This window comes from Halichoerus grypus, chromosome 6, assembly GCF_964656455.1.
Source record: "Halichoerus grypus chromosome 6, mHalGry1.hap1.1, whole genome shotgun sequence".
NCBI classification, from domain to species: domain Eukaryota; kingdom Metazoa; phylum Chordata; class Mammalia; order Carnivora; family Phocidae; genus Halichoerus; species Halichoerus grypus.
Genome location: NC_135717.1, coordinates 145,331,059 through 145,356,449, shown reverse-complemented (window position 1 = coordinate 145,356,449; position 25,391 = coordinate 145,331,059). Strand labels below are relative to the sequence as shown.

The window sequence follows — 25,391 nt, the reverse complement described above, 5'->3', positions numbered from 1 at the left end:
ACAAACTATCTCCACTCGAAATTGGCCTGAACGCTGCATCTCAGGAGCGGAATGAGGAACGTTTTTTTCAGGTAGATTTTAATATTTAAATACTTTGGGAAAATATGTAATAAAGAAACGACATTTTGCTACAGTTACCCAAGTAAAGGTAGCTTGACCTTTAAATTGTTTCTAATCTATCTATATTTATTACTTGCAACTAGTGAATGTTCAGTTGCCCACGTAAAAACTATTCATTCCACCAAATCTTAATCTTGAATAGTGATTTATGGGGCCTGAAGTATGGAAGACAATAAATCGTTTGCTTTCCGTGACAGCAATTTATTTTTAAAAAGACAAATAAATCATCACTCAATGCCTATCAAAAACCTCCAAGTGTATGGGGTGAAAATTTTTAAAAATTATTTTCTGAAATATGTTTTACTGTAAAATATTGACAGTGACACCCACTGTTTTAACATAAAATTTGAAGCGTAAGTATATATCATGCTATTTAATTTTAACTTAAAAATTCATCTAAGTTGGGGCACCTGGGTGGCTCAGCGTCTGCCTTCGGCTGAGGTCATGATCCCAGGGTCTGGGGATCAAGCCCCACCTCGGGCCCCTGCTTATCGGGGAGCCTCCTTCTCCCTCTGCCTCTGCATGCTGCTCCCCCTGCTCGTGCACTCTCTCTCAAATAAATAAATAAAATCTTAAAAAAAAAAAAAAATTCATCTAATTTCCTTTACCGTGGAGCAAATACATAGTGTACAAACTGTGAAATTTATTTTAGTTAATAACAGATATTTGTTTAATTTTTTTAAGCTTGCAAAGAATTAAATTCCAAGAGGAAGTGGCTAAGCATAATCGCAAAAGACATCTGACATACAATAAACTAAAAGCAAACATTTCCTTTGAGCCTTTGAAAGAAAATAGACTATTTCCTGGTAACAATTAACATTGCATCAACATAGGAATTAATAATATAGAATGAGAAATAAGTAGATTTTTGAAATTAAAAAAACACATGTTAGTGCCTCACTCAAAGACAATGATTTTCAAAAATCAACTACTTCTGGTTTCAAATCTAATTAAAATTTAGGATATTTTCATTATCAAAGTCCATGCTCAAGTGCCATTTTTTCTTTTTTTTTAGTTTAGTTTTGTTGCAAATTTATAGACCATTCAAATTCTTCATTTAAAATGCTCAGGCTAGGGGCGCCTCCATGGCTCAGTCTGTTGAGGGTCCTATTCTTGGTTTCAGCTCAGGTCATGATATCAGGGTGGTGAGATGCAGCCCCCCCACCCCCAAGTCTGCCTGAGATTCTCTCCCTCTCCTTCTGCCCCTCCCCCCTCAAATAAATAAATAAATTTTTAATAAAATAAAATGCTCAGCAAAAAAATAAGTAAATAAAAAATAAATAAGTAAAATACTCAGGCTATTATGTTGAAATTCACAATAAAAATCTTAAAATTAATTTTATTTGTAATTATGAAACTATTCAGGCTTTTCCTACAGAATATCAAATCCATTCATAATCAATTGATTTCCAGAACTAATTTTTTTTAGAGATTTTATTCATTTATTTGAGAGAGATTGAGAGCATGAGTGGGGAGGAAGGGCAGAGGGAGAGGGAGAAGCAGACTCCCCGCTGAGCAGGGAGCCCAATGTGGGACTTAATCCCAGGACCCCGGGATCATGACCTGAGCTGAAAGCAGACGCTTAACTGACTGAGCCACCCAGGCGCTGTCCAGAACTAATTTTAAATTAGCTAAATTAGTAATCAGCTTTTATGAAGATGATGTCTAAACTGCTTTTTTTCTTAAATCTTACCTTGTCAAACAAATTGATAGCAAAAAAGAAAAATATTGAAAGTTCTGAAGATAAGTTATGATGCATGTTACTACATCTCTTATATTCTTGTTATTTTTTACTTTGGAGGAAAACTGATAATTCTATCAATTAGTCATACCTTAGCTATCACTAATTAATATTACTAAATAAGGAACAAAATACAATACAACAATTGTCTCATACAGTTACAGATTATGTCAATTTAACTTGAAACTTTTGTTTAAGTCTGTAGCATTTAGCATAAATTTATTTAATTGAAATCTTCCTAGATATTATAACCTAAAATTGAGTATGTCAGTTTGTCCATAACCTTTTAACCTGAGTAGGGGTTTTTTTCTTTTTAATAAGTATTTCTCTTTTCATTAAATTTTTTAAAGATTTTCTTTATATATTCATGATAGACACAGAGAGAGAGAGAGGCAGAGGCAGAGGGAGAAGCAGGCTCCCAGAAGAGCAGGGAGCCCGATGCAAGAACTCCATCCCAGGACCCCAGGATCATGACCTGAGCTGAAGGCAGATGCTTAACTGATTGAGCCACACAGGCGCCCCTCTTTTCATTAAATTTTGACCTTATTTTGAAAATTATCTGCAGGTCTGATTGGTTTATAGCCTATTGACCTAACACAATATAATTCCCTTAGAGAGCACGTAATATTTATTGAGGACATGAAAGGGTGAAAGATAACTGTTTGTTCCTCTGACATCTGACAAGAATAAGATTTCTTTGAAAATGTTAGTCGAGTGTTGAGATGACTTTAATTTAAAAAACATTGTGCAACAGTTGTCTTATTTTTTATATAGCAGTGATAAAATTTAAATATCCCAGAATATCACTGTGAAGCTCAAATAGCTGCCTAGCAGATGTTTGTTTTATTTTCTTGAGGATGACTATTGCATAATAATATTTTTAATATGTGACCTACAGTGTTGGATTCTTAGACCTCTGCTTTTCTTTTTCCATTTAAAGACTGTCCCAAACTCTCAAGGTCCTTCTCTAACCCTTTTTGTGCTCTCTGCAGCTCGCATGACGGCCGACTTGAGTCCATCACTTTCCTACAGTTCCCATCCCTTTCCCAACCTCATGTGCTCCTCCCTTGTGTATGATTACTATACTATCACAAGATTAATATGTAACATTTAGCCAGGTGCTGGACTAAGTGCCTTCCAAACATAAAATCATTTAATTTTCACAGTATCCCTTTGAGGTGCGTGTTCTTCTAATCTACATTTACAGGTGATGACATTAGAGCCTTGGGAAGAGTAGCAAGAAAGTGTTTTATATCTAAGGATTTGAATGTCAGCCCTGCCACGTGTTAACTAGGTGAACTCAAGAACATTATTTTACCTTCCTCAATCTCTTTTGTCATTGGTAATACTGGGGATAATAGCACAAGAGTACCTAATTTGCAAAATTTTGATGGTCAAGGCAACCAGTGTAAATGACATATTGTAGAATATGGCATAATCTTAATAGCCCAAGTAGTTAAGCTCTATAGACCTGAGTTCAAGTTTTATTTTGGTTTCTTTCTAACATCCCATTGCTGACAATTCTACTTCCTGCTGTGTCTCTCATATCCTGGTACTGTTCTCCAACCCCATAACTATCTTGTAGTTTAGACGACATCATTTGTTATGAACTAATACATTAGCTTTGCAAAGTAGCTCCCTGTCATAGGTTTCTTTTCTAATTTGACTTCCACGCTGATGACAGAAATATGATTCTCCATTACCTGCAGAAGATTAAAAGCAAATTCTTAGCAAAACATACCTGATCTTTCACAATCTTTACTGAGTCTACTTCTCTAGCCTTATTTTTCACCTCTTGCCACTCTGACCCTTGCCCCCATGCCCTTCACTATAAAGCTTGTGAGCACAGTGTTCCATCTGTCGTGAAATCTTCCTATGTCTACCCCATTTTTATCTGACTGGGACCTTCTTATCAACCTTCAAGAATTATCTCAAATTTGTCTTCTCTCTGAAACTTCCCAGTTCCCTTTATTCCCTGTCCCCACATCCCCAACACATAATTCGGAGTGGACCACCGGTTTTAATACTTGACTCCTTGTACATTACTTATTCATTTTTGTGCTCCCATCTCCTGGCAGTTAGAAGGAATTTACAAACGATAACAAAAAATAATTAGGTTATTATTATCTAGTGAAAAACGACACCTGTGAATAGGTGAATTATTGTAAATTGTCCTTTCTTATATCATTTATACTATTAAAAATATCTCTGTTATTGGACCATTAATTACCTAATCAGGAAATGAACAAAAGAAATGCCACCAGGACCTTATTTGATTGTTAAAAACAAATTCTTTGTCTATAGCAAAAACAACAACAACAACAACAATCCAAGAAAAAACTTGTTCTTCCACACTACAAATATTTAAATAGAAACTGCACTAACTTATTGTGTATCTTTGTGTTAGCACCTCTTTCTTTTCATTGATGTTGTTTCCAGTATGTGGTGCTTGTGACTGGAAGGATCAGCACATGACCATCTCCTCTTCTCATTCTGTGCAAATATGGCTGTGGACTTTCTTGACTTGTTGCTTAGACACCCTGTTTGTTGTGTTCCAATTCTTTAACCTGAACTTCTTGCTATGGTCTGAATGTTTGTATTACCTCAAATTACTTCACATGTTGGAATCCTTATACCCAATGTGATGGTATTAGAAGATGGGACCTTTCGGGGGTGGTTAGGTCATTGGGGGATCCCTCATGCATGGGATTAGTGCTCTTATAAATGAGATCCCACAGAGCTCCTTAGCCCCTTTCACCACAGGAAGATACAAGAGGAAGTTTGAAGCCTGGAAGAGGGCTCTCCCCCACGCATGCTGGCACCCTGATTTAAGACTTCTAGCCTCCAGAACTATGAGACATAAATTTCTGCTGTTTTTATTTATTTATTTGACAGAGAGAGAGAGACAGCACAAGCAGGGGGAGCAGCAGGCAGAGGGAGAAGCAGACTCCCCGCTGAGCAGGAAGCCTGATGTGGGGCTCAATCCCAGGACCCTGGGATCATGACCAGACACTTAACTGACTGAGCCACCCAGACTCCCCATTTCTGTTGTTTATAAGCATCCTAGTCTGTGGTATTTTGGTATAGCAGCTCAAATGGACTAAAACACTGCTGTTTTGAAGTTACCATGAACAGCTTTCTTACCAAGTTGGCTGGTTTTGAGAGTATTGAATTCTTACCCTTTTTGACCTCTATAATCATGCAACACTATTTTAGAAAATTATTTCTCTACTGATTTCCATGAGATCATGCTTTGATTACATCCTCATTTTGTAAAAGTCTGCATTAAAAAATTCAAACCCCTAATTATGTCATTCTTTACTATCAAGCATCTGCTTACTTTTATCTGCAGTCAATCTCCTCTTTCCTTCTTTTCCATGACAGTAGCTCCTCGTGGATAATTCCCAAATCTGCATAACTTATGCTCTCTGTTTACCTGCACTCCATTTCCAGTGCTTAACCACAAAGATATCTTCTACCAATTCAAACTCATTTATTAAACATGAAATATATGAGGGACACCTGGGTAGCTCAGTCGGTTAACTTCGACTCAGGTCATGATCCCAGGGTCATGTGATCAAGTCCCACGTCAGGCTCCTTGCTCAGCAGGTATCCTGCTTCTCCCTCTGCCTGCTGCTCGTCCAGCTTGTGTGCTCTCTCTCTATCTCCCTCACAAACAAATAAATAAAACATTTTTAAAAATAAAAAAATAAACATGAAGTATATGTTTTTTGTCCGTGATTATCATTTTTTTTAAATTTTTCCATCCTACAGGAATCCTTCTGATTATAATTCTTTCTTTTCCATAATCAGACATATTGAAACTGTATCCAAGCACTCTTTTTCTCCCTCTAATTATCTCTTACAATGCCCTTTCCTAACTGTTGGTTATTTTGTTTGGCTCTTCTCACCCTAAGTCACTTCTTTCCTTCCTCTTGGGCACATAGCTGATTCCACCTCGGGCTGAGACCTGCCGTGTGACTTAGTATGTGCCGATGGAATATGAGCAGAAGAGAAGTGGGCAACTCTCACCTCCCTGGCTTAAAAGATGCTTGCCCGAGTTTACTCAGCCTCCTTTCCTTTCTGCTGGGTACACAGGATGACACCGTGAGGAGATTCGGGAGCCAGATACGGAACAGGCTGAAGCAAGCCCCAAGTTCCTAGGATGATCTCCTAGAAGAGAACCAGTTACCCACCTTGGACTGAAAGAGAAATAAGCTTCAATTTATTTTTGTTTGTGGATCCTTTGATAAAGCATGTTAGCCCTGATTCTAATGTGCTAATTATTACCAACTCAACAGTCAAGTCTATACCTCTCAATAGTTCCCACCAGAGTTCCTGCAGTGTTCTTGTACATTACTTTCTCATTCTTGTTCACAGAGGCCCAGGACTTTGGCTCTGACAACTTGTTTAGGCTATAGGAGAGGATCACAACTTTCTCATCAGCTGAAGTAAATGGAATTGAAGCCAAAATTATATATCTACAGCCTCTTACGGAGAAACTGAAATAAAAATCAGGCAGTCTTTCTAACTGATTGTTCCATCCAAACAGGCCAGACACTGGAGGAATCTAAGAATAAGAATGGAGGACAGAAACTGGAGAAACCAAATGGCAGGAGGGGACTTCAAAGCAGAGGGTGGAAGACAAAGCCTGGAGAGACTCCTTCAGCTGGGAGGGAGAACCCTGGCATTTCAGGGAGGAATGTGGCCTTGGGTCAGAGTAGGGAGGGGCAGTGCATAGACTCTAATCTAGACATCTTTTATTTCTCCACTTTCCAGGGCATCCTTCGGTTCAACAAACAGATCTTCCCAAGTAGAGACAAATAGCTTCAAATTAATCTTATTAAATCTGATTTCATCATGCCAATTACGCACTGCAAGATTAAAACACTATAAACTACAATACTTTGTAAAATACAGTACTAGCTAGAACTGAAACAATGAAGGAAAGAGAAAACCCAGAAACATGCCCAAGAAAATTTAAAACCTTCATTTCTAATAAAGCACCAAACACCAATGATCTAAGTGTTGATTTTCCCATAAAAGTTTTAGGAAACTAAATTAAATAATGTTTAACACAACCTTAAGTTAAGGTTTGTTCCCTTCCATTATATACCAAACTAAATTACTCACTAATTAAATAATCTGATTCATCTACTCATTTATTAATTCAACAAGTATCTGTTGAGTAGCTACTATGTGCTACACTCTGGGATTATAATGGTACACGAGACCTACTCTCTCCACTAATAGACCTCAGAGTCTACATGGGAAGAAAAGACAAGTAAAGAGAAAATAGAAGGGCAACAGATTGAGGTTAGGCGAAGGCTTCCAAGGTGAGAACTCAACGAAGAGTCGACATTATTCTGGGAAACAGCAGGGACAGGCAGAGGTGAAGGAAAGCTTTCCAGCAAGGAGAACAAGGTGTGTTAAGACTGGAAACAAAGTATTTTACTTTCTGAAAACTGCAAGAAGTTTGGTAAGGTGGCTATTGGCATGTTACTCAAATGCCTTCTTGGTCTCAACTGCCTAGTGCAGATGGAGAAGACAGGCCCAGTTTCAAGATATCTTCAACATGTCCTTATATTCGGGAGGGTGGAGGGGAATGCTATATTGACAACTGGTATCAGAAGAAAAATGTGCAAATAAATGACATGAGCAGGCAGAATTATTTAAAGTTGTTACTGTGGTGACTATTTATAGTAAAAGTTGTGGTTATCTTTTCAGAAACACCAATATCCAGGGAGAAAAAGAATGTTAAGAAAAAACAAAACGTTAATTTTTAAATACTTTCTTAATCTCATTAATGGAGCCTTCTTGGTAAGATTCTTTATAATTATTTCGTAAAGAAAATGTAATGCGTTTTTATTAGCGAATATAAACACTGACTGTTTTTTCTGTAGGTTCTTGGACTTTTACTCATGGGATTTGGTGCATGGTTCTTATTAGATAGAAATAATTTTTTCACAGCTTTGGGTATGTATCTATTTTTCTTTTGCTCTCTGAGTGAAGCCAAGCATTTCATTTTAAATAACTGCATACATAATATATTCAGCAGGTGGCAGTATTTCTCCAAAATTCATTAAGTATTGTCCAAGAATGGAAGATTGGGCGTTGTTCTAATACACTCTGGATGAAAAGATAGTGGAGACCAATGTAGTGCTCAAGTTAAATCATTTCTTTTAAAACTCAATTACTCTCCCCATTACATGTTACAAATAAAATATAATATTATCCAAATATAAATGAAATAGTTGAATGCGTTTAACTAAATTTAAAAACCCTTCGTTTTACCATTTTGTGGTATGCTGTGGTCACTATGGACTGAAGTTTAATAGACTAAGTGTTATTTTCGTATACATATCCTTGGTGGTTGGGAAGGAAGCCATATTTCAAGTGCTCAGTAGCCATAAGGGGCTATTGGGTGTTGGCTATCTTACTAGGCAGTGCAGATTTAGATTCTTTCCACTACTCAGTAAGCTCTATTAGACAGCACTGTTATCATTAAATATATGACAAAAAGCATGCATACTGTAGAACAAACATTTCTTAGTGGACTTCAAGTAAGAAAAAACACGTTTGTAGGAAAACAAAAGCTAAATAAAAAGATTTAATAGGTAATAAAGTACTACAAAGTATTGAATAATTTAGTTAAACTTCAGCTACACCTAAGTGCCTGGTATCTTTATTCTCTTCTGTTTATATACTTTGCTTATGGTAAAGTGTTTGTGATGTCTGAGTGCATTAGTGGTTTGCTCAGAGTACATGGGTGTGTGGAGATCTTATAACAGCCTTTCTTCTTTCCTTTCCTTCCCCAGAAGAATGGCAATGGTAGCTTCCACTTATTTAGTGTTGATTATGTGCCAGGCATTGGGCTAAGCACTTCCCATACAGGATATACTTTAATAATGTAGTAGTTAAGGTAGAGCAAAAGTCTTTTCTTTTTTCTTTCCCTCCATTGTGGAATTGAAAGATAATTCTCATTAACCTTAACGTACTTGCCTTATGCAAAAAAATATATCCTAAACAGATAGTCAGAAACTTATCCTTTAAGTTCTGTTTCTTTTTAAAAAATTATGTATTTAAACATTTAGTGAAATCTCGGTTAAGGTTTTAAGACATGGAACTGAAAATAACCAGTTTGTGGCAAGAAAGTGGTTGGTTCCTCCCCTCTCTTTTATGTGCAACTTCCAACGAACTTACCTCTTCTTAAAAATGATTCTGCCTTCCCCTCTCCATTTGTAATAACACCAGGCCACCTAAGAGCCCCATCTTCCTTCCCTCTGCCCCAGTAATAACCTCCAACAGCCTCGTGTTCTGATCTCTTTTCTCAGCCATCTTCCAAATGCCACTGAAATAATTTAAGATGAAAATCTACCCATAGAACACGAAAAGCTTTTTTCTGGCTCCCCACTGCAATTATTTATTCATAGGACAAATATTTATAGAGTCTGTTCTACATGTTAGGCGCAATCCCGTGAGCTGAGGATACTGTACTGTACAAGAAAGACAGATTTTGTCCTCGCGGAGCTTAACTCCAATGAGGAAGACTGGATAAGAGCCTACAAAGTGTGCATAATTTGTCCCCTGCAAACCTGCCCGGTTTCACCTGCTTCAAACACTAAGTGCCAGCAAAGCTGAATATCCAACACATACTGTGCCGTGTCTCAGAATGCCTCTGTCATTCCAACCGAGATCTTTTCAGTCCTCATTAAAGCCCAAGCACAGTGTTTCCTTCGCCAGCAATCTTGCCTACCTACACTCTCCAGCCTCCTCCCCCTACGGGCTTAGGGTCTCCTGTACCCAGGGGCATGCTGGTAAACGTTTAACAACTGGCTCTGGGATAGAAAGTCTTGATTTATGGTATCTATTGATTTCTGTGGTTTAAAGACGTAATGCCACAATGGCTGATTTCACAGTGCCAACATGAATTGGGTTGGCTTACGAATTTTGTGAAAATGTAACATTTGGCGTTTATGAGCCAGAACAAGCTGGCTTCCAGGACACCACTGCCTGCACTGTTCTCCCATAAAACCTACGGCATATTTAATTTACTTCTTCTTCTTCTTTTTTTTTTTTTTTGACAAATATTTGTTAGGCATTTAGTGTTCCACAGTCTGTGTCATAACACTAAACATTTAACAGTTAGTCTGTTGACTATATAAATATATATAGTCTCTAGCAGAGAGCTCGGTCTAGATGGAGAGAGAATAAAATATAGTTTTAATGGGGTCATATTACCAATAAACTCAGACTTTCATATAAGAGAAACTTAACCCACACATATTAGATGCCCCTAAAATTTGTATGAATAAATTCATAAATGTTTGGATGTTCATTAAACATAGAAGAATTCACCCCAGGAAAAAAATTTCTGCTTTCATAGAAGACGATGAAGATAAGGTAAAAGAAAGACATCTTTTGAGATTGAAGAAATTTTCTATCATGTCATTAATGGAAGAAAAGTTGTTGCCATGACTAAGTAAGAGGGTGCCAGAATGAAGTTTAAAAAAGAGAGACAGAGAATCCTACCAGTTTGCTTAGGGAAATCGTAGGTTACTGCATATATTATTAAATAAAATACAACATCACCTAATAATAATTTATTTTGTGGTTTCCACAGATGAAAATAATCACTTGATAGTATATAGTTTTCAAATTTTGATTGGAACTGGATCTGCTATTGTTCTTCTTTGTCTCTTGGGTTATTTGGGAATTCACAATGAAATCAGGTGGCTCCTGCTTCTGGTATGTATTTCATCTTAATAGTCTGAACTAATTTGTATCTTTGATTTTGAGTGTCTATGTCACACAAATGAGCAATAATGATTTACGTCATAACATTGCAGTATAGTGTGCCCTAGGGAATAAGGTACATGAAGCACTCCCTCTCAAGAAACTTCTAGGTAGAATGTTCTTGGTGAGTTTTCCATGGATCAAATCTGGATCTCTGCATTTACACACTTAGATATTATTTTTCAGCAGAGTCAACAGGAATCCATCTCCTAGGGTAAACTACAATTAACCAAAATTAAGAATCTGAAGACTAAAATCCAAATAAACTATTAAAGTCAACAAGCAATGTGGCTTAGCAAGGAAAAGAAAACATATCCTATACTCAGCACATTTTCTCCCTGTGGGAATGCCATGTAGGAAGCTTAGCTTATAACTGAGATCACAATTTATTATTTAACAAAGAGAAATAGAACTGCTGAGAGGGCCAGACCCTGGCATCTGGCTAGCACACTATGTCTCCCTAGCCATGTAACATGAAAAGATAAATTATAAATAGGATTGTAGACATGAACATGAGCCATTTACCATACATGTGGCAGGTCTGGTTCACAATCCACAGACTCGGATGAAATACAGCTTTTTAACGTTTTCTTTAAATCAAATCAGTTTTAATTCACAGGCACTCTCTTGTCCAACAAATATGAAATTCAACTGCAGACATTGTGTCCCTTACCAGGAAGAATGCGGAAAGACTTAGGTTTTATGTAACAATGAAAGTCTGGGTGGTCACTCTGGGCACTGGTTATCAATCTGCGCTGGTCACCATGAAAACTCTCACTTTCCCAGCTCACATGATCCCTTCCGGTCTACTCATTCTGCTGTTTGAATGGCCTAGGGTAGCAAAGGCAAAGCTGCTCTTATGTAGTATATCATCCAGGATATCATACAGTATATCAGTGAAACCTTTTGTGAAGGACTGGTAGATAGCCATGACCTCAGCTCCTTCTCCGCAGTATCCTTCCCCTGAAACATTCACCCTCCCAATGACACAGCAATTAAAGGGTTAACGCCTGACACAGGGATCAGTTGCTACCCAATAATTGGTACCTCTTATTATTTGAATATTTCCCCTGGCAGAGGCTTTTTAGGCAAAGCTGGAAACTACACTTCCTTTTCCCTCTGGGGTCTTACCACTCACCAGGGGAATGCCAGGAAGCCCAATGCGTGACTCTGTTGCTCTGGGAATGCTCAGGGCTCCACAGTCAGGCTCAGACTCTTTCTAGTCTAAAACGAGATCTCACTGTCTCATCTCAAATCCCACCTTTCTCTTCTTCCAGGACATTGAGCATAATTTTCTCATTGGGCTTCTAATTTTGGATCTGGAAACCAGGACAGAAATGGCTTACAGGAACATTGTGATTTTCTCCTTGCCATACATTTCCATTTAGGCAAAGAAGGCACAGAGCCTGATACTAGTATAAGAAGGGGGGGTCAGTAAGGAAAGGGGAAACTAGAGGGAGAAAACCAGACATCTTCTAACTTTCTGCCTTATGGGATTCAAGTATTAATGGGCTGTGACCGAGAAGCCTGACAGACCCCATCATAAGGAATGTGCATAATACTAGGCCCTGAAGCCGAGACACCACACTCTTGTCTGGATGCTCCAAGGAAGGGAACTGCTACTTTTTGCCATCAGGCCACTTTCCCTATTCTCCTCTGAATTTACCAGTACTTTTCTGATAAATACATTTTTCCTTTAACGATGTTAATTTATGCAGTCAAGTTACGGGCAAATTTTATAGGCCTAAGCACTATTCTTTGGCTTAAAGGTGATTTTGCATACCCCAACTCCAGTTGAATAGATATTATAGTTTCACAGTCTTAACTCTTCAGGACAGTTTTTGTGGCGGGGGGGGTATTTTTTTTTTTTAAGATTTTCTTTTTTTGAGAGAGAAAGAGAGAGAGGGAGGGAGCATGAGCATGGGGGCGGGCAGAGGGAGAGGGAGAAGCAGGCTCCCAATTGGGCAGGGAACCTTTTGACTAAGCTAGTATTCAACTCTGTTAAGTGTCTACCAGCTCTATCCCAGGACCCAGGACTCTGAGATCATGACCTGAGCTGAAGGCAGACACTTAACCGATGGAGCCACGCACGTGCCCCCTCGGAACAGTTTACTTCCCTTTTTTAAAAGTTCTTGGGCAGTATCTCACAGTACTCTGTAAGTGCTAATAACACATAAATACACTGAATTTTTCTTATTACAATAGACATCTAACTACTGTTAAAAGGGAATCTTCAAAGGTAAAAATCATGACAACATTTGTGTCAATGACCATGTGTCAGAAACTTTATTTAGGGTCATGAACCCAGGGTCCTGGGATTGAGTCCCTGCTCAGCGGGGAGCCTGCTTTTCCCTCTCCCTCTGCCTGCCGCTCTGCCTACTTGTGCTCTCTTTCTCTGTCAAATAAATAAATAAATAATAATTACTCAGTAAGGGAACTGTAAGAAGTAACAACTGGTTGAAGGAGAATTAGATTTGTGGAGATTTATATTCTCTATAGACTATATTCATTTGCCTTTCCATTAATAGGAATCATTTTGCATTGCTATGGACAGGGAACTTTTGTATTACTATCAGGATTCTGTACAGAGTTGAATACTAGTTTAGTCAAAGGTAATATTGCATACTCTCATAAGGTCAGAAACCTGGGAAAGTCCATTAGACCACAACCAGCTTGCCATTAAAAAGAAACTCAGTAATATTTTTTTATTGTTTTACACAATTTTTCCTGCTTCTACCAATCTCCTTCTAGTGAAGGTTAAGTGAGATAACGTATATAGAAGTATTAGAAATCTAAACTTCTAAACAGATCTAAAGACCATATTTTTGTCTCTGAAATGTTTGTCTCTGAAAATAGGAAATATAATTTATATCAATCAAACAAATTTTAACTGACTGTTTTAAAGTACTAATGTTTAAAATATGTGAAATTAAGAATACTAACAGTAAGTCATTCTTATATTTTAGTTAGTAAAATATTCAGACTGCTAATTTTTAAAAATCATTATGAATTCTAGATAATGTGTATTACTGTGTGCTCCTGTGATGAAGAAAATTGCAGTGGCTGTAAGTTTAAAAAATATAGTTACGTAAGTGTGAAAATGATTTCACTTGGCTTTGGAAAGAAGTATTTTCAGTTTTCAAAGCAAGAGTTTAAATGTACCTACAGACTTAATTTTATTATAGCAGATGATTTTGTATTTTCTGGGGGTTTGTTATTGTTGTTACTTTGCACCTGATGGGTTTGTGTAGTAGGTCACAGTTCAGTGAGTTTTCTAGTATTAGTGGACTGGCATGTTAAGTGGAGGTCCAGATAAGTGAGTTACTCTCTATGACAGTTTTTGGATCTGAATGAAGGAAAATCATCAACAACTTTGTACACCAAGTGGTCTATAGCATGCTCACTGAACACGATCACTTCTTTCTTAATTCTTATCCAAATGCTCAGTGAATTTTTTTCTTTGCCTTTTTGTTTGAATAACTTCACTCATGTATATGAGGGCAGGGAACCATCAATACCTGTGTGTATTTTAAGACTGTGTATTTCCTATGATATGCATTTTCCCATCACTGAAGTATCTAAGATACATATTAGAAACATAGTTGCCATCTCTGTTTTTCTTTTGTTTCAGTACACAGCACTGTTAATGTGGGCCTTTGGTGTTCAGGTTGTACTTTCAACATTCATCTTCATAAAGAAAAAGGAGGTATGGAAAGATCATCCCTTTATTTGAAATCTAAAGAAAATTGAATATCTAAAATTATTGAGGCCTATGAGCCTATATTAAGAGCAAAAGGTAAATGGCTTTGGGTGGGGGGGGGCGGAGATTCATTGGAAGTACTATAGAATTCTATAAGGAAAGGGCCAGGGGTCAGATCGGAAAGGTGGGCTAGGGAAATTTGTCTTCAGCTCAGCAGAAGATTGAGAAAAATGTAAATGTAAATAACAAAGAACATGGGGGAAGAGGAGATAATACTAAGAGTAGGGAATCCAAAATTGGCCCCCCAGCCAACTGTGACTACCATGACTGACCCAATTCTATTTTTCTATATAGACTGACTGTATTCTATTTTTTGGAAAGAAACACCTTTAGACTTGTACAAATTTGAAATTTTGTGATTTTATTTAAATGAGATGAACTGAGGGCACCTGGTGCCTGGGTGGCTCAGTTGGTTAAGCATCCAACTCTTGGTTTCAGCTCAGGTCATGATCATGGGTTGTTAGATCAAGCCTCACATCAGGCTTCCCCCTGAGTGGGAGTCTGTTTAAAGATTCTCTCCCGGGCCCCTGGGTGGCTCAGTTGGTTAAGCAACTGCCTTCAGCTCAGGTCATGATCCTGGAGTCCCGGGATCGAGTCCTGCATTGGGCTTCCTGCTCAGCGGAGAGTCTTCTTCTCCCTTTGACCCTCCCCTCTCTCGTGCTCTAGCTCTCTCAGTGTCTCTCTCAAATAAATAAATAAAATCTTTCTAAAAAAATTTAAAAAATAAAGATTCTCTCCCTGCCCACCCCCTCAAATAAATAAAAAAAAAATCTGTAAAATAACAATAAATTAATAAATAAATGAGATGAACTGAATAATTCATGTATTTTGCATAGGTAGGACCATGAGTGATATAATTAATCACAGGATTTATATTTATCAGATTAAGTTAAAAAAACACATAATAAGTTATCTGAAAAAAACCTTTTGGAAACAAAACTTAACTATTGAGATCAATGATTACTTTCAATTTTTAAAGAAATTCATTGTTTCAGTGCAGTCGCGGTCTATCTTTGTGTCGAGGGAGATTGTCCTGCAGGAAAAGAGCATGGACTAGAAGTCGTACAGATCTGCAGATACTAGCGCTCAACAAGCTACTTCAGAGCTCTGAGCCTATGTCTTCATCTGTACAGTATGGTTCATTCCTACCTCCCTTAGAGAGTGACCATGAACTGACAACTTGAAAAGTTTCTGTAATGCAGTAGCTACTTAAGAGCTCTCTTCCTTTCCTTAATTAATTTCCAAAGGAGCCCCTGATTTATTCCTGTGTTTCCTAGCCTTCAAATTCTCTCTCAATGTAGAATCCTAAGCAACAACCAAACCCCAATAAAATCTTTCCTACATAACACCACTGCCCTCCTACTTCATTTGCTCTCCTGTGCTGGGCATCTATCCTGGATATCTAACCACCCAGGACTTCTTGTAAATGAACTGACATTTAGCGCTAAACTTTCTTCTTGTGTGTGTGTGTGTGTGTGTGTGTGTGTGTGTACAGCATGTGAGTTCTGTAAAGCTGTTTTTGTGGCAAAGCACTACATCCTAGCTGACTTTGGGATCTGGTGATACAACTTGAATATAACACTTCAGGATCCTTAGCACATAAATTTAGTTTATCAGTGTTGTCCATACTCACTTAAGTGTTATTCACATACTCATCTCTACTTAAGAATCAGAATGACCATTTGAGAATAATTACCATGTGCCAGAAACTGTGATAACCACTTTATGGACTGCCGGAGTCCAGCTCCAGCCGGGGTGGGTCTCTCGTAGGCAAGGACGGCATCGGCGAATGAGGAGACACGCAGGGTCAGGTTGCAAGCATCTCCTCCTGACAGCGTCGGAGGAACTTTATTTATATGTTAGGATATTTTTGTTTTTCCAAATCTTAGATCATTTTCTGGATTACAGCCATAGCCTTCTTTCATTTTTCCTTTGTAATGATTAACATGACCTTTATTGATTTCTGCTTATTGGCTTTCGCTAAAACTAAAAAACAGTACGCAAAGAGAAAGGTGCTAGACAGAGCGTGACCGTTTTGTTATTTTGTTCTATAGAAACTAATTCTTCGTGGAATTAGTTTCATTATGATTGCTTAGATAGGCGTAACTAAGATGAGTAGTCACTTTATCATGAAACCCCAGAAATATTCCCACAATTATAAAGATTGCCATAAACAAAATGAAAGAGAATAGCAGGAGCCAGCCCAGAAATATTCCCACAATTATAAAGATTCCCATAAACAAAACGAAAGAGAATAGCAGGAGCCAGCTGCGGAGTCTCCTGTTTTCAGGATCGTCCCCCATACTTGGACTTTGTCAAACAGCATGAGTAGCTTGGCTCGCGCCAATGGACAATATAGTTTTGATCCTCACAACAACCCCCAGAGTTGCATTGTTAGTCCTACTTTCTAGAACAGGAAACTCAGGCTTTGAGAGGAGAAAGGCTTGCTAAAATATATCATGGCCAAATGATAGAGCCTGGACTCAAACACTTATTAACTGAATCTAGAGCTAACAGCTTTGTTTACATCGATTTTTCTTCTACATTCGTATTAGATTAAGCTCTTAGGAGCCTTTAATCTTTTATGCCACTTACAGCACCCAACGGCGTTGGAGGTACACTAGGGCTTCAGTGGATGTTTGTCAAAATAAATATGTGTGAGGGAATTTTATTTATATAGTACCCACAGAGATTATATATGATGCTCTTATGTACTAAGATGTGATTTATGTGCACTCTGAATCTCCCAAATAATGCTTTAGAGGATAAATAAGGACATAAGTCTGCCCTTACCCACAACAATATAAAATGGAAAAACATTTTCTATTCTAAATAAAAATTAACTTGGAGAATAAGCTCAATCAATAACTTAGAGATCTAAGTAACACTTTACATTATTCTAATCTTAAATGCATTAAAGCATAGATATATAAGTAACTGTGTAAGAGTTTAACTTGTACACATGGTTTAATTGTTGTAGTATTCCCCCCAGGAATTTCATTTTCATTATTCAAAGGCAGCATAATATAATGACAAATCAGTAGACTAGAATTCAAATGAACCATATTTAGAAGTCTCAGCTCCTCATCATGATTCATGTAAACAAAGCAAATAACTAAATTCTCTGAGTATTTATCTCCTTGTTCATAAAATGGGAATACTATCCATTCTTTCTACCTTTTACCTTAGTTATGAAAGTCATATAAACTTTTAAATATTTAAGTAAGTTACTATTAAAATTTACCTCTGCAATGTCTAGATTTTGAAATAGTAGTTTCCCCCCAAACGTTCAAATCTGATTGTTTTTTGTTATAGTATTTTGAAAGGATATTTTTTTCAATTAAAAATCATAATTCTTGTATAAATATACAGTAGGCACAGGTCAATGATTTTATTTAACATGTTTATTGATGTGGGAACTGGTAAGAAATGAAAACCAGTTCAAAGGAGAGTCCAAAGAAAAGACAGTTATAAAGGCCATTTCTTTTTTTTTTTTTTAAGATTTTATTTACTTTTGTCAGAGAGAGAGAGACAGAGACAGAGACAGAGAGAGAGCATAAGCAGGGGGAGTGGCAGACAGAGGGAGAAGCAGGCTTCCCACTGAGCAGGGAGCCCGATGCAGGACTCAATCCCAGGACCCTGGGATCATGACCTGAGCCAAAGGCAGCCGCTTAACCAACTGAGCCACCCAGGCGCCCCTAAAGGCCATTTCTTAATATTTACAAAACATGGTTCGTAGGGGAGATACCAGTTGCACCCCACTAGGAAAAATTCATTTGTAACTTCTCTGACAAAGAATCGATTGTCTAACTATAGCTTCCTACAACTTACTAAAGTTGTAAAGTAAGTTAAAAACTGAGAAAGGTACAGACCCCCATAGAATAAGAAGACCCTGAAGTTATGCTAAAACAAGTCTAATTTCCATTGAAGAGATACTCAGTAATCTTTTTTGGTCCATTTCAAAGTTTTTTACAATTTTTTTCTGAGGGTACAAGAAGAAAAGCAGAATCCTTAGACATTCAGAAGAATAACACATAACTTTCTCCCTAATCATAAAATAAGTCTCATATATTCCTCCTATAGATTACAATGCAAAAAACCAAATGCCTTAGCACTCACTGAGATTGCTAAAAATAGTTATAAAGAAGAAAAAGAAAACACTTAGGAATAAGCAGAAAGGAACAAACTGACTAGAATACTCTTTTATTAGGAACCATAAGGAAAGTTTCTCACAGATTTTGACCTTTTTTCTTTCCAAGTTTTTATTTAAATTCCAGTTAGTTTAGGGGCGCCTGGGTGGCTCAGTCATTATGCATCTGCCTTCGGCTCGGGTCATGATCCCAGGGTCCCGGGATCGAGCCCTGCATCAGGCTTCCTACTCAGCCAGGAGCCTGCTTCTCCCTCTCCTGCTCCTGCTGCTTGTGTTCCCTCTCTAGCTGGCACTCTCTCTGTGTCAAATAAATAAAATCTTTAAAAATAAATAAATAAATAAATAAATAAATAAATAAATAAATAAATAAATTCCAGTTAGTTTATATACAGTGTAATATTAGTTTCAGGTATAGAACTTAGTATTATATATACAATGGAATATTGCTCAGCCATAAAAAAGAATGAAATCTTGCCATTTGCAATGATGTGGATGGCATGAGAGAGTATGATGCTGAGTGAAATAAGTCAGTCAGAGAAGGACAAATACCATAAGATTTCAGATTTTGACTTTTGATGCAATTTTTAACAGGTTCACCAAGTATGGCATGATAAAATTGACTTAATCATTACTGAGTATGGATCTAAAGACATGCCTGAAGATATACCCAAATGGATTATTCTGAATGCTTTACAGAAAACAGTAAGAAAAAATTAACAAAAACTAAAATATTAAATGTCAACTATGATCACCGTAGGGTCGGGGGTACAGGGAAGGGGAGGAGATAGGGGCAGAGGATTGAGAGGTTCTTGTATTTCTTCCCCCCAAAATTGGGTTAATAGCACTGTTCCCACTTATAAATCTTGAGTTTTATCCTCCTTTTGTAACTTATGTCTCCTATTCTTGGTTAATTGATGTGCGTTTTAACCCGGTTTCACCTGTAGAAGTGTTGGTGGTATTCTGCCCTACTGCTCCTATGGGAGCACAGTCCTTGCTAGCAGCAGAGAAGCGTGGTGGTTACCATGTGAGCCAGAATGTCAGGTTTGCCACATAGCTTTTTGACCCTGGACAAGTAACCCTATTAATTTCAAGTTCCATATTAGTAAAACGGACAGAATAATCCTTGCCTCTGATCGGCAGGAATCAATGAAGTCGTATATAGAATGTATAGGAAGCCTTGGAACTGGAACATGGTAAGCAACTAATACTTGTTAGCTAACATTATTAGGCTTATTATTTTACAGTTCAAATATAGCTAGGCAGGGTACGGGAATGGATATTGTCTCCCAGATGGTTTACAGGAATAAATCAGCAGCTGGAAGATCGTAAATGCTTGATAAAGAAAATAGCAAGCATTGACATAGCACCAGACCTTTTTGTAAATGCTTTGCCTGTATTAACCCATTTAATCCTTCCAACCCAATAAGGTAAGAACTATTATCCTCATTTTATAGATAGTACCTTACCCAGGGACACACAGCTAATTAAGTGGCAGAGCCAAGATTCAATTCCAGAAAATGTAGCACCAGATGTTGTACTCTTAACTACTATACTAGGTGCCCCACATAAAAATAGTTATTATTTTTGGTGTATATATTAACAGCAAGGCATTTTAGGAGAATTGAAATATAATTATAAATGCTTTCACTCGTCTTTTTTTTCTCTGATATATATGTGTGACATGTACATGTATTGCTTTTTTAGATTGCATTAGGACTGATGGCAGAGAATCAAACCCTCCTATGGACATAAACTGATAAACAGGAAAACAGTTCTATGTATGAAATCACTATTATTAATGAGAATCAAGCTTATAGTTCCAGTCATGAGTGTAGTTGAGATAGTACATATAGGTTCGATCAAACTCATTTTCAGTACCCAAACTCTAAAGCATTATTTTAGTCATTCATTTCCAAGATTGTTGGTACATATTGTGTCATAGGCAGGACTGATGTGATAACTTTTAATAACAAGATTAGAAAACAATGAAATAGTCACTCCAATTTTGTCTCATAGTCTTGGTGACAAATACATAAGTTGATTCTTTCACATCCTTTCAATTCAACTTTATAGGATTGGAAGTGAGATATTTCTTAAATGTTTTATCATTTCTATGGCTATTTGCCTTATCATCTTTTTTGGTTCTCTGTGGCCATTTTTCACACAATACAAAATTGGAAGTTAACATCTTACATTAATCCTAAGAGAATAAAAAGAACCCTGAATCTCTTTATGTATATTAAATACATATGGTAGCATTTTGGGGATAAATATAAAGAGAACTGCTATAGGGAGGAGGAAGATATGGCTACAGTGATTCTCTCTTCTGTATTCTGGTTCAAACGTAGTTTGTAGCTTCAGTAAATCAGATATGCCTTCCATCCTGGGTTCCTTTATGCTAAGTTCAGATCTAACAATTTCATCCAAACATAGCCCACTTATATTTAAAGGTCTTTAGTTCTGGTTAACATCAACAATAGTAGCAACAAAGTAATGGATTAAACCAACAAAACTATGCTTATATTTGCAATTCACTACATTCCAATGGAGAATAATAAATTTTCTTCACAAAAACCACTTTATTGTGCATGGGAATCATAATTAACTGCATTTTTAATATTTTATAGTAAAATTCATAGAATTTTTTTTCTAGTTGCAGTGTTGTGGCCAGTACAATTACACAGATTGGATAAAGAATACAAATAAAGAAAATTCAGAACAGGTGCCATGTTCTTGCACAAATTCTACATTAAGGAAGTGGTTTTGTGATGAGCCCTTGAATGCAACTTACTTGGAGGTAAAGATAAGGCTCTCCAAGTGTTTATAGTGCCTTTTTTGTTTTTTCAAGTCAATTTGGAATTCTGAGCAAAGTTTTATATAAAAACAATGTTATTTACAGTGATTAGCTTCTTAAGTTACTTATGAAACTGAACTCAGAATTAAATGAATAGCTATTATTTCAGGTATATAGTAAATAAATAAACTTTCTGGAATTATGTCATGTAAGTGCTCCTAGAACTTGGGATACCATCAACCTTTCTCTCCAGGCCTCCTTCCCAAATCCCTGCAGAGAGAGGAGGCACTTTTGGTAAATATCTGGTGTATAGGATTGGTAAGGGAGTTGCAGTACCAGAAGTAAAGAGGTATGAGGATTGGCAAAAACTGAAGGGAGGGGAGCCCAGCAATGACATAAGCAGTGTTCAGGTAAATGTAGCAGAGCAAGAGTAGGGGTTCATCTGCTGCTTACAGGTATGGGATACTGATAAAGGAGATTTTCATCCCAAGAACTTCTAATATTTTGTATAGTTTATAAGCTGATGTTATTCTAATTCTAAGATGCATTTTTCAGTTACATAATTCATTCATAGATAAATAGAGCCTTATGTTTTTTTAGAAACTTCTCCTATTCGGGAAATAATCATTTTAGGTTGAAGTATATATATCCATATATATATATATACATATATATATATATATGTATATATATATATATATATATATACTTCACTTATATACCTTGCTGAATTACAGTAATCTGCAGAAAATTAGATCCCTCTCTAAATTTAATAAATTTTTTATTTCAGGGCACCTAGCTGGTTCAGTCAGTGGAGTGTGCAACTCTTGATCTCAAGGTTGTATGTTCGAGCCCCGCATTGGGTGTAGAGATTACTTAAAGATAAAATCTTTAAAAAAATTTTCTGAGTTCAATTATATAACAACATCTTAGTAACTTTAAAAGTAGTAACTGAGATGTCCTGCTATCATATGAAATTCTCTGGACTAAAAAGTCTAGTCTCCAGTTACACATTGACTTGCTTTTTAGACTTTGGTAATTTACTATCTCTATGTTTCTTCTTCTTTGTAATAGAATTATATATAAGACCACTTCCATCTCCAACTCAATCTAAGTAACTTTTTTTCCTTAGGGCTGTGAAAATAAAATCAACACATGGTATAGTGGTAATGTTCTAACATTAATTGGAATTAACTTTGGACTTTTGGCTTCAGAGGTAAGCTTTTGTTCATACGTTTAAAGGCAAAAAATATTAAGTAGAAACCATACATTACAAATAGCAGAACAACCAACTGGAGTCCTAATCAGACAAATTAATACAATAGGAGTCAGGATCTTGAGACTATCCACATCCAGGAGAGATACAGATCCTAACTGGAGGTGATATCCCTAAATCAGCCAAGTGGGATGACCAGTTAATAAATGGTCATCCTGGAAGGTAGTGATTTCATTGCTTTGTGAGATAGATAAAAATACTTTATAACTCAGCAGCAAGAGCCCATGTTGGGCAGTCTTCATGTTGGCAAACTTCGGAAGTCTAGACCGATGTTTGACATTAGTAAATCTGTTCACTAATATACTCATTTATTCATTCATTCATTCATTCAGTAAATTTGGAGGGGGGAGAACATCTACCGTGTCAGGTACTGTGCTAGCTGTTAGAGATACAATGGGAAGCAAAACAGACACATTCCATGACCTACAGGGTGACAGCTGCAGAATTGAGATTCAGAAGCAGAACTTCATTCTCCAGTCTCAGTGAAGACTGATGAAAGCAGGGGAAGGCTATGGATTTGAAGAAACTGTGAGAGTGAATACGTTATTACGGTGTAGACTGTAACATTGCAAAATGAATATATAATGCATGTTTTGGTCAGAACAGGATACAGCATTTAATTTTAAGTTGAATCACAAAGGCATTGACCTAAGGTTCCATAAATTCTCTTCAACTGGTAACAGTTTTAGTCTCAGAATGGTGATTAAAACATTCTTATAAGCATGAATACCGTTCTTTTGAAATGTGTGTTCTCCACTGTGTTCATGCTGAGGTATTTAAGACAAGACTGAATGGGAGATGGTACCTGTGGCCCATTTTATCATCTGCCTGTTGCACACCATCTTTAATGATTCTATCACAAAAAGAAGCAGTTTTGTAGGACTGATGACACAGAGAGATGATGAACAAAAACCCCATCAGCTGTTCAAGACATCTAGCCCAATGATAGCCCATGTAATTAAAATTGAACCATCTATTAGTTAGTCCCTCCATAAATGAACTTGGTGACAGCTGGGTTGCTCTAGAAGACTCATTTTGCACACTTCTTATTTGCAACCATATGTACCTTACTCCAAAATTTTCCCACCCTCTTTGATCCTTTTTCCCTATACAGCATGCATTTAGGTGCATTTAGGTGATTGTGTTAGCTTTGCAAATCATTCTTATTGATTACATTTTGATCTCTTATCATTCCCTTTTCTTCCAGGTTTTGCAAATCTTATTAACTGTTTCTTTCTTCAGACACATCAAGAATAGAATATATGCAGGAGTGTGATCTTTGCATTTTAATTTGCCCAGAAGAAACCAGCTAATTCTCAAAATAATCACATCATGTTCTTTTACTCCTCCCCACCAAAAAAAGTTTTGAATTACATTAGTTAAATTTAGGACTTATTCAGGTCATTGGTTATATGTAACATAGAATTATTGAGTATTATAATAAATCACTCCATGAAATTCTTATTAATTTTGTTTTTCAAAATATCAAATTCTGCAGTTCAGAACTTTACCTTGAGTTATTTTCTGAATTCAGAGGATATCATCATATATACTGAATTCAAAATGTGATGAAGTATCGCCATGTTTTGAGTTTCTTTTGTAGAAAAAATACCTACATGATGTTCAGAAAACATTAATTAAGTAAGCAATTATAACATGTACCTTACATTTGCAAATTTTAAGAAAACAACACTGATTTGTGGGAGATTTAAAAGAAAGATTGAAAATCATGACACTGACCTCTGTACTGAATTAATCATTTATTTCTGTCTTCTGATTAATGCTTAAAAGTGGATAATAAACTTAAAATTTTAGAGATTTGGGTATCCTTCAGTGGCAGTAGTAAAATATTAAAATCACAATGAATTTTGAACTGTAATGAAAATGTCTTAAATGATCACTGAATTCCCATACTCAACTTGCTCCTCATTTTCTTCTCTCTTTTTCCTTAAATTTTGTTCAGGGCATACATATACAATTCTCTGAAGGAGGTAAAATAACCTACCTGTTCTATTTTCCTAAAAAATGATTTTCTGAGAACAGAAAAAAAAAAATCCTTTGACAAATAAAAAGTGCTATATAAATGTGAGGCAATCATATCATTGTTCCTTATAGCAAAAAGACTGCCTTGACCTTGAGGAAAGGAAGAAAGGATAAATTAACTGAAGATCCTGTATTGCTCTCACTGCTATAGAAGGCTCACTGTAATTTACTAATTCAATCATATATCTTTTCATCCATCTGTTCAGTACACTGCAGATTTCAGAGACCTATGAACTCTTTAGAAGTCGGTGCAAAAGAAAATAGAATAACCATTTTCTCTAAAGCAGCCTGTAAATACACATGCCTTCATTTCTTTAAGAACGATTATTTGGGGAACTTTTTACACTTCATTTTTTTTAATTTTTTAGTTTTTTTCATTTTAATTCCAATATAATTAATATACATTGTCATATTAGTTTCAGGTGTACAATATAGTGATTCGATACTTCCGTACATTACTCAGTGCTCGCCAGGATAAGCATAGTCATTCTCTGTCACTGAGCCCTCTTTGCAACTCCAAAGCCTCACTCAGCACTTGACTGTGTAGGTAGCCACCAAATGCCAATGAAATTTCATAAGTCAGATTATTCAGTATGCTATCAGATAAAACTCATTTGCCCTCTTAGATTGTCTCACTCTGACTGTATTCAATGGTTTTGATTTCATTTGGCCATCATAAGTATAATCTGTCCAAACTTGTTTGGTAAACAG

At 36.6% G+C, this 25,391-nt stretch overlaps 1 protein-coding gene across 1 annotated transcript; it reads left to right on the top strand.

Annotated features, from left to right (window-relative positions):
• The first annotated feature begins 23 nt into the window (after positions 1-23).
• Positions 24-24,455, top strand: TSPAN19 (tetraspanin 19). The gene is made up of 9 exons (XM_036105261.2): positions 24-71; positions 7,589-7,681; positions 7,765-7,837; positions 10,485-10,609; positions 14,289-14,363; positions 19,159-19,269; positions 21,221-21,364; positions 22,494-22,577; positions 23,845-24,455. The coding sequence occupies exons 2-9, from the start codon at positions 7,616-7,618 to the stop codon at positions 23,911-23,913; spliced, it is 747 nt and encodes a 248-aa protein (XP_035961154.1). The 5' UTR covers positions 24-71; positions 7,589-7,615; the 3' UTR covers positions 23,914-24,455.
• The last annotated feature ends 936 nt before the right edge of the window (positions 24,456-25,391 follow it).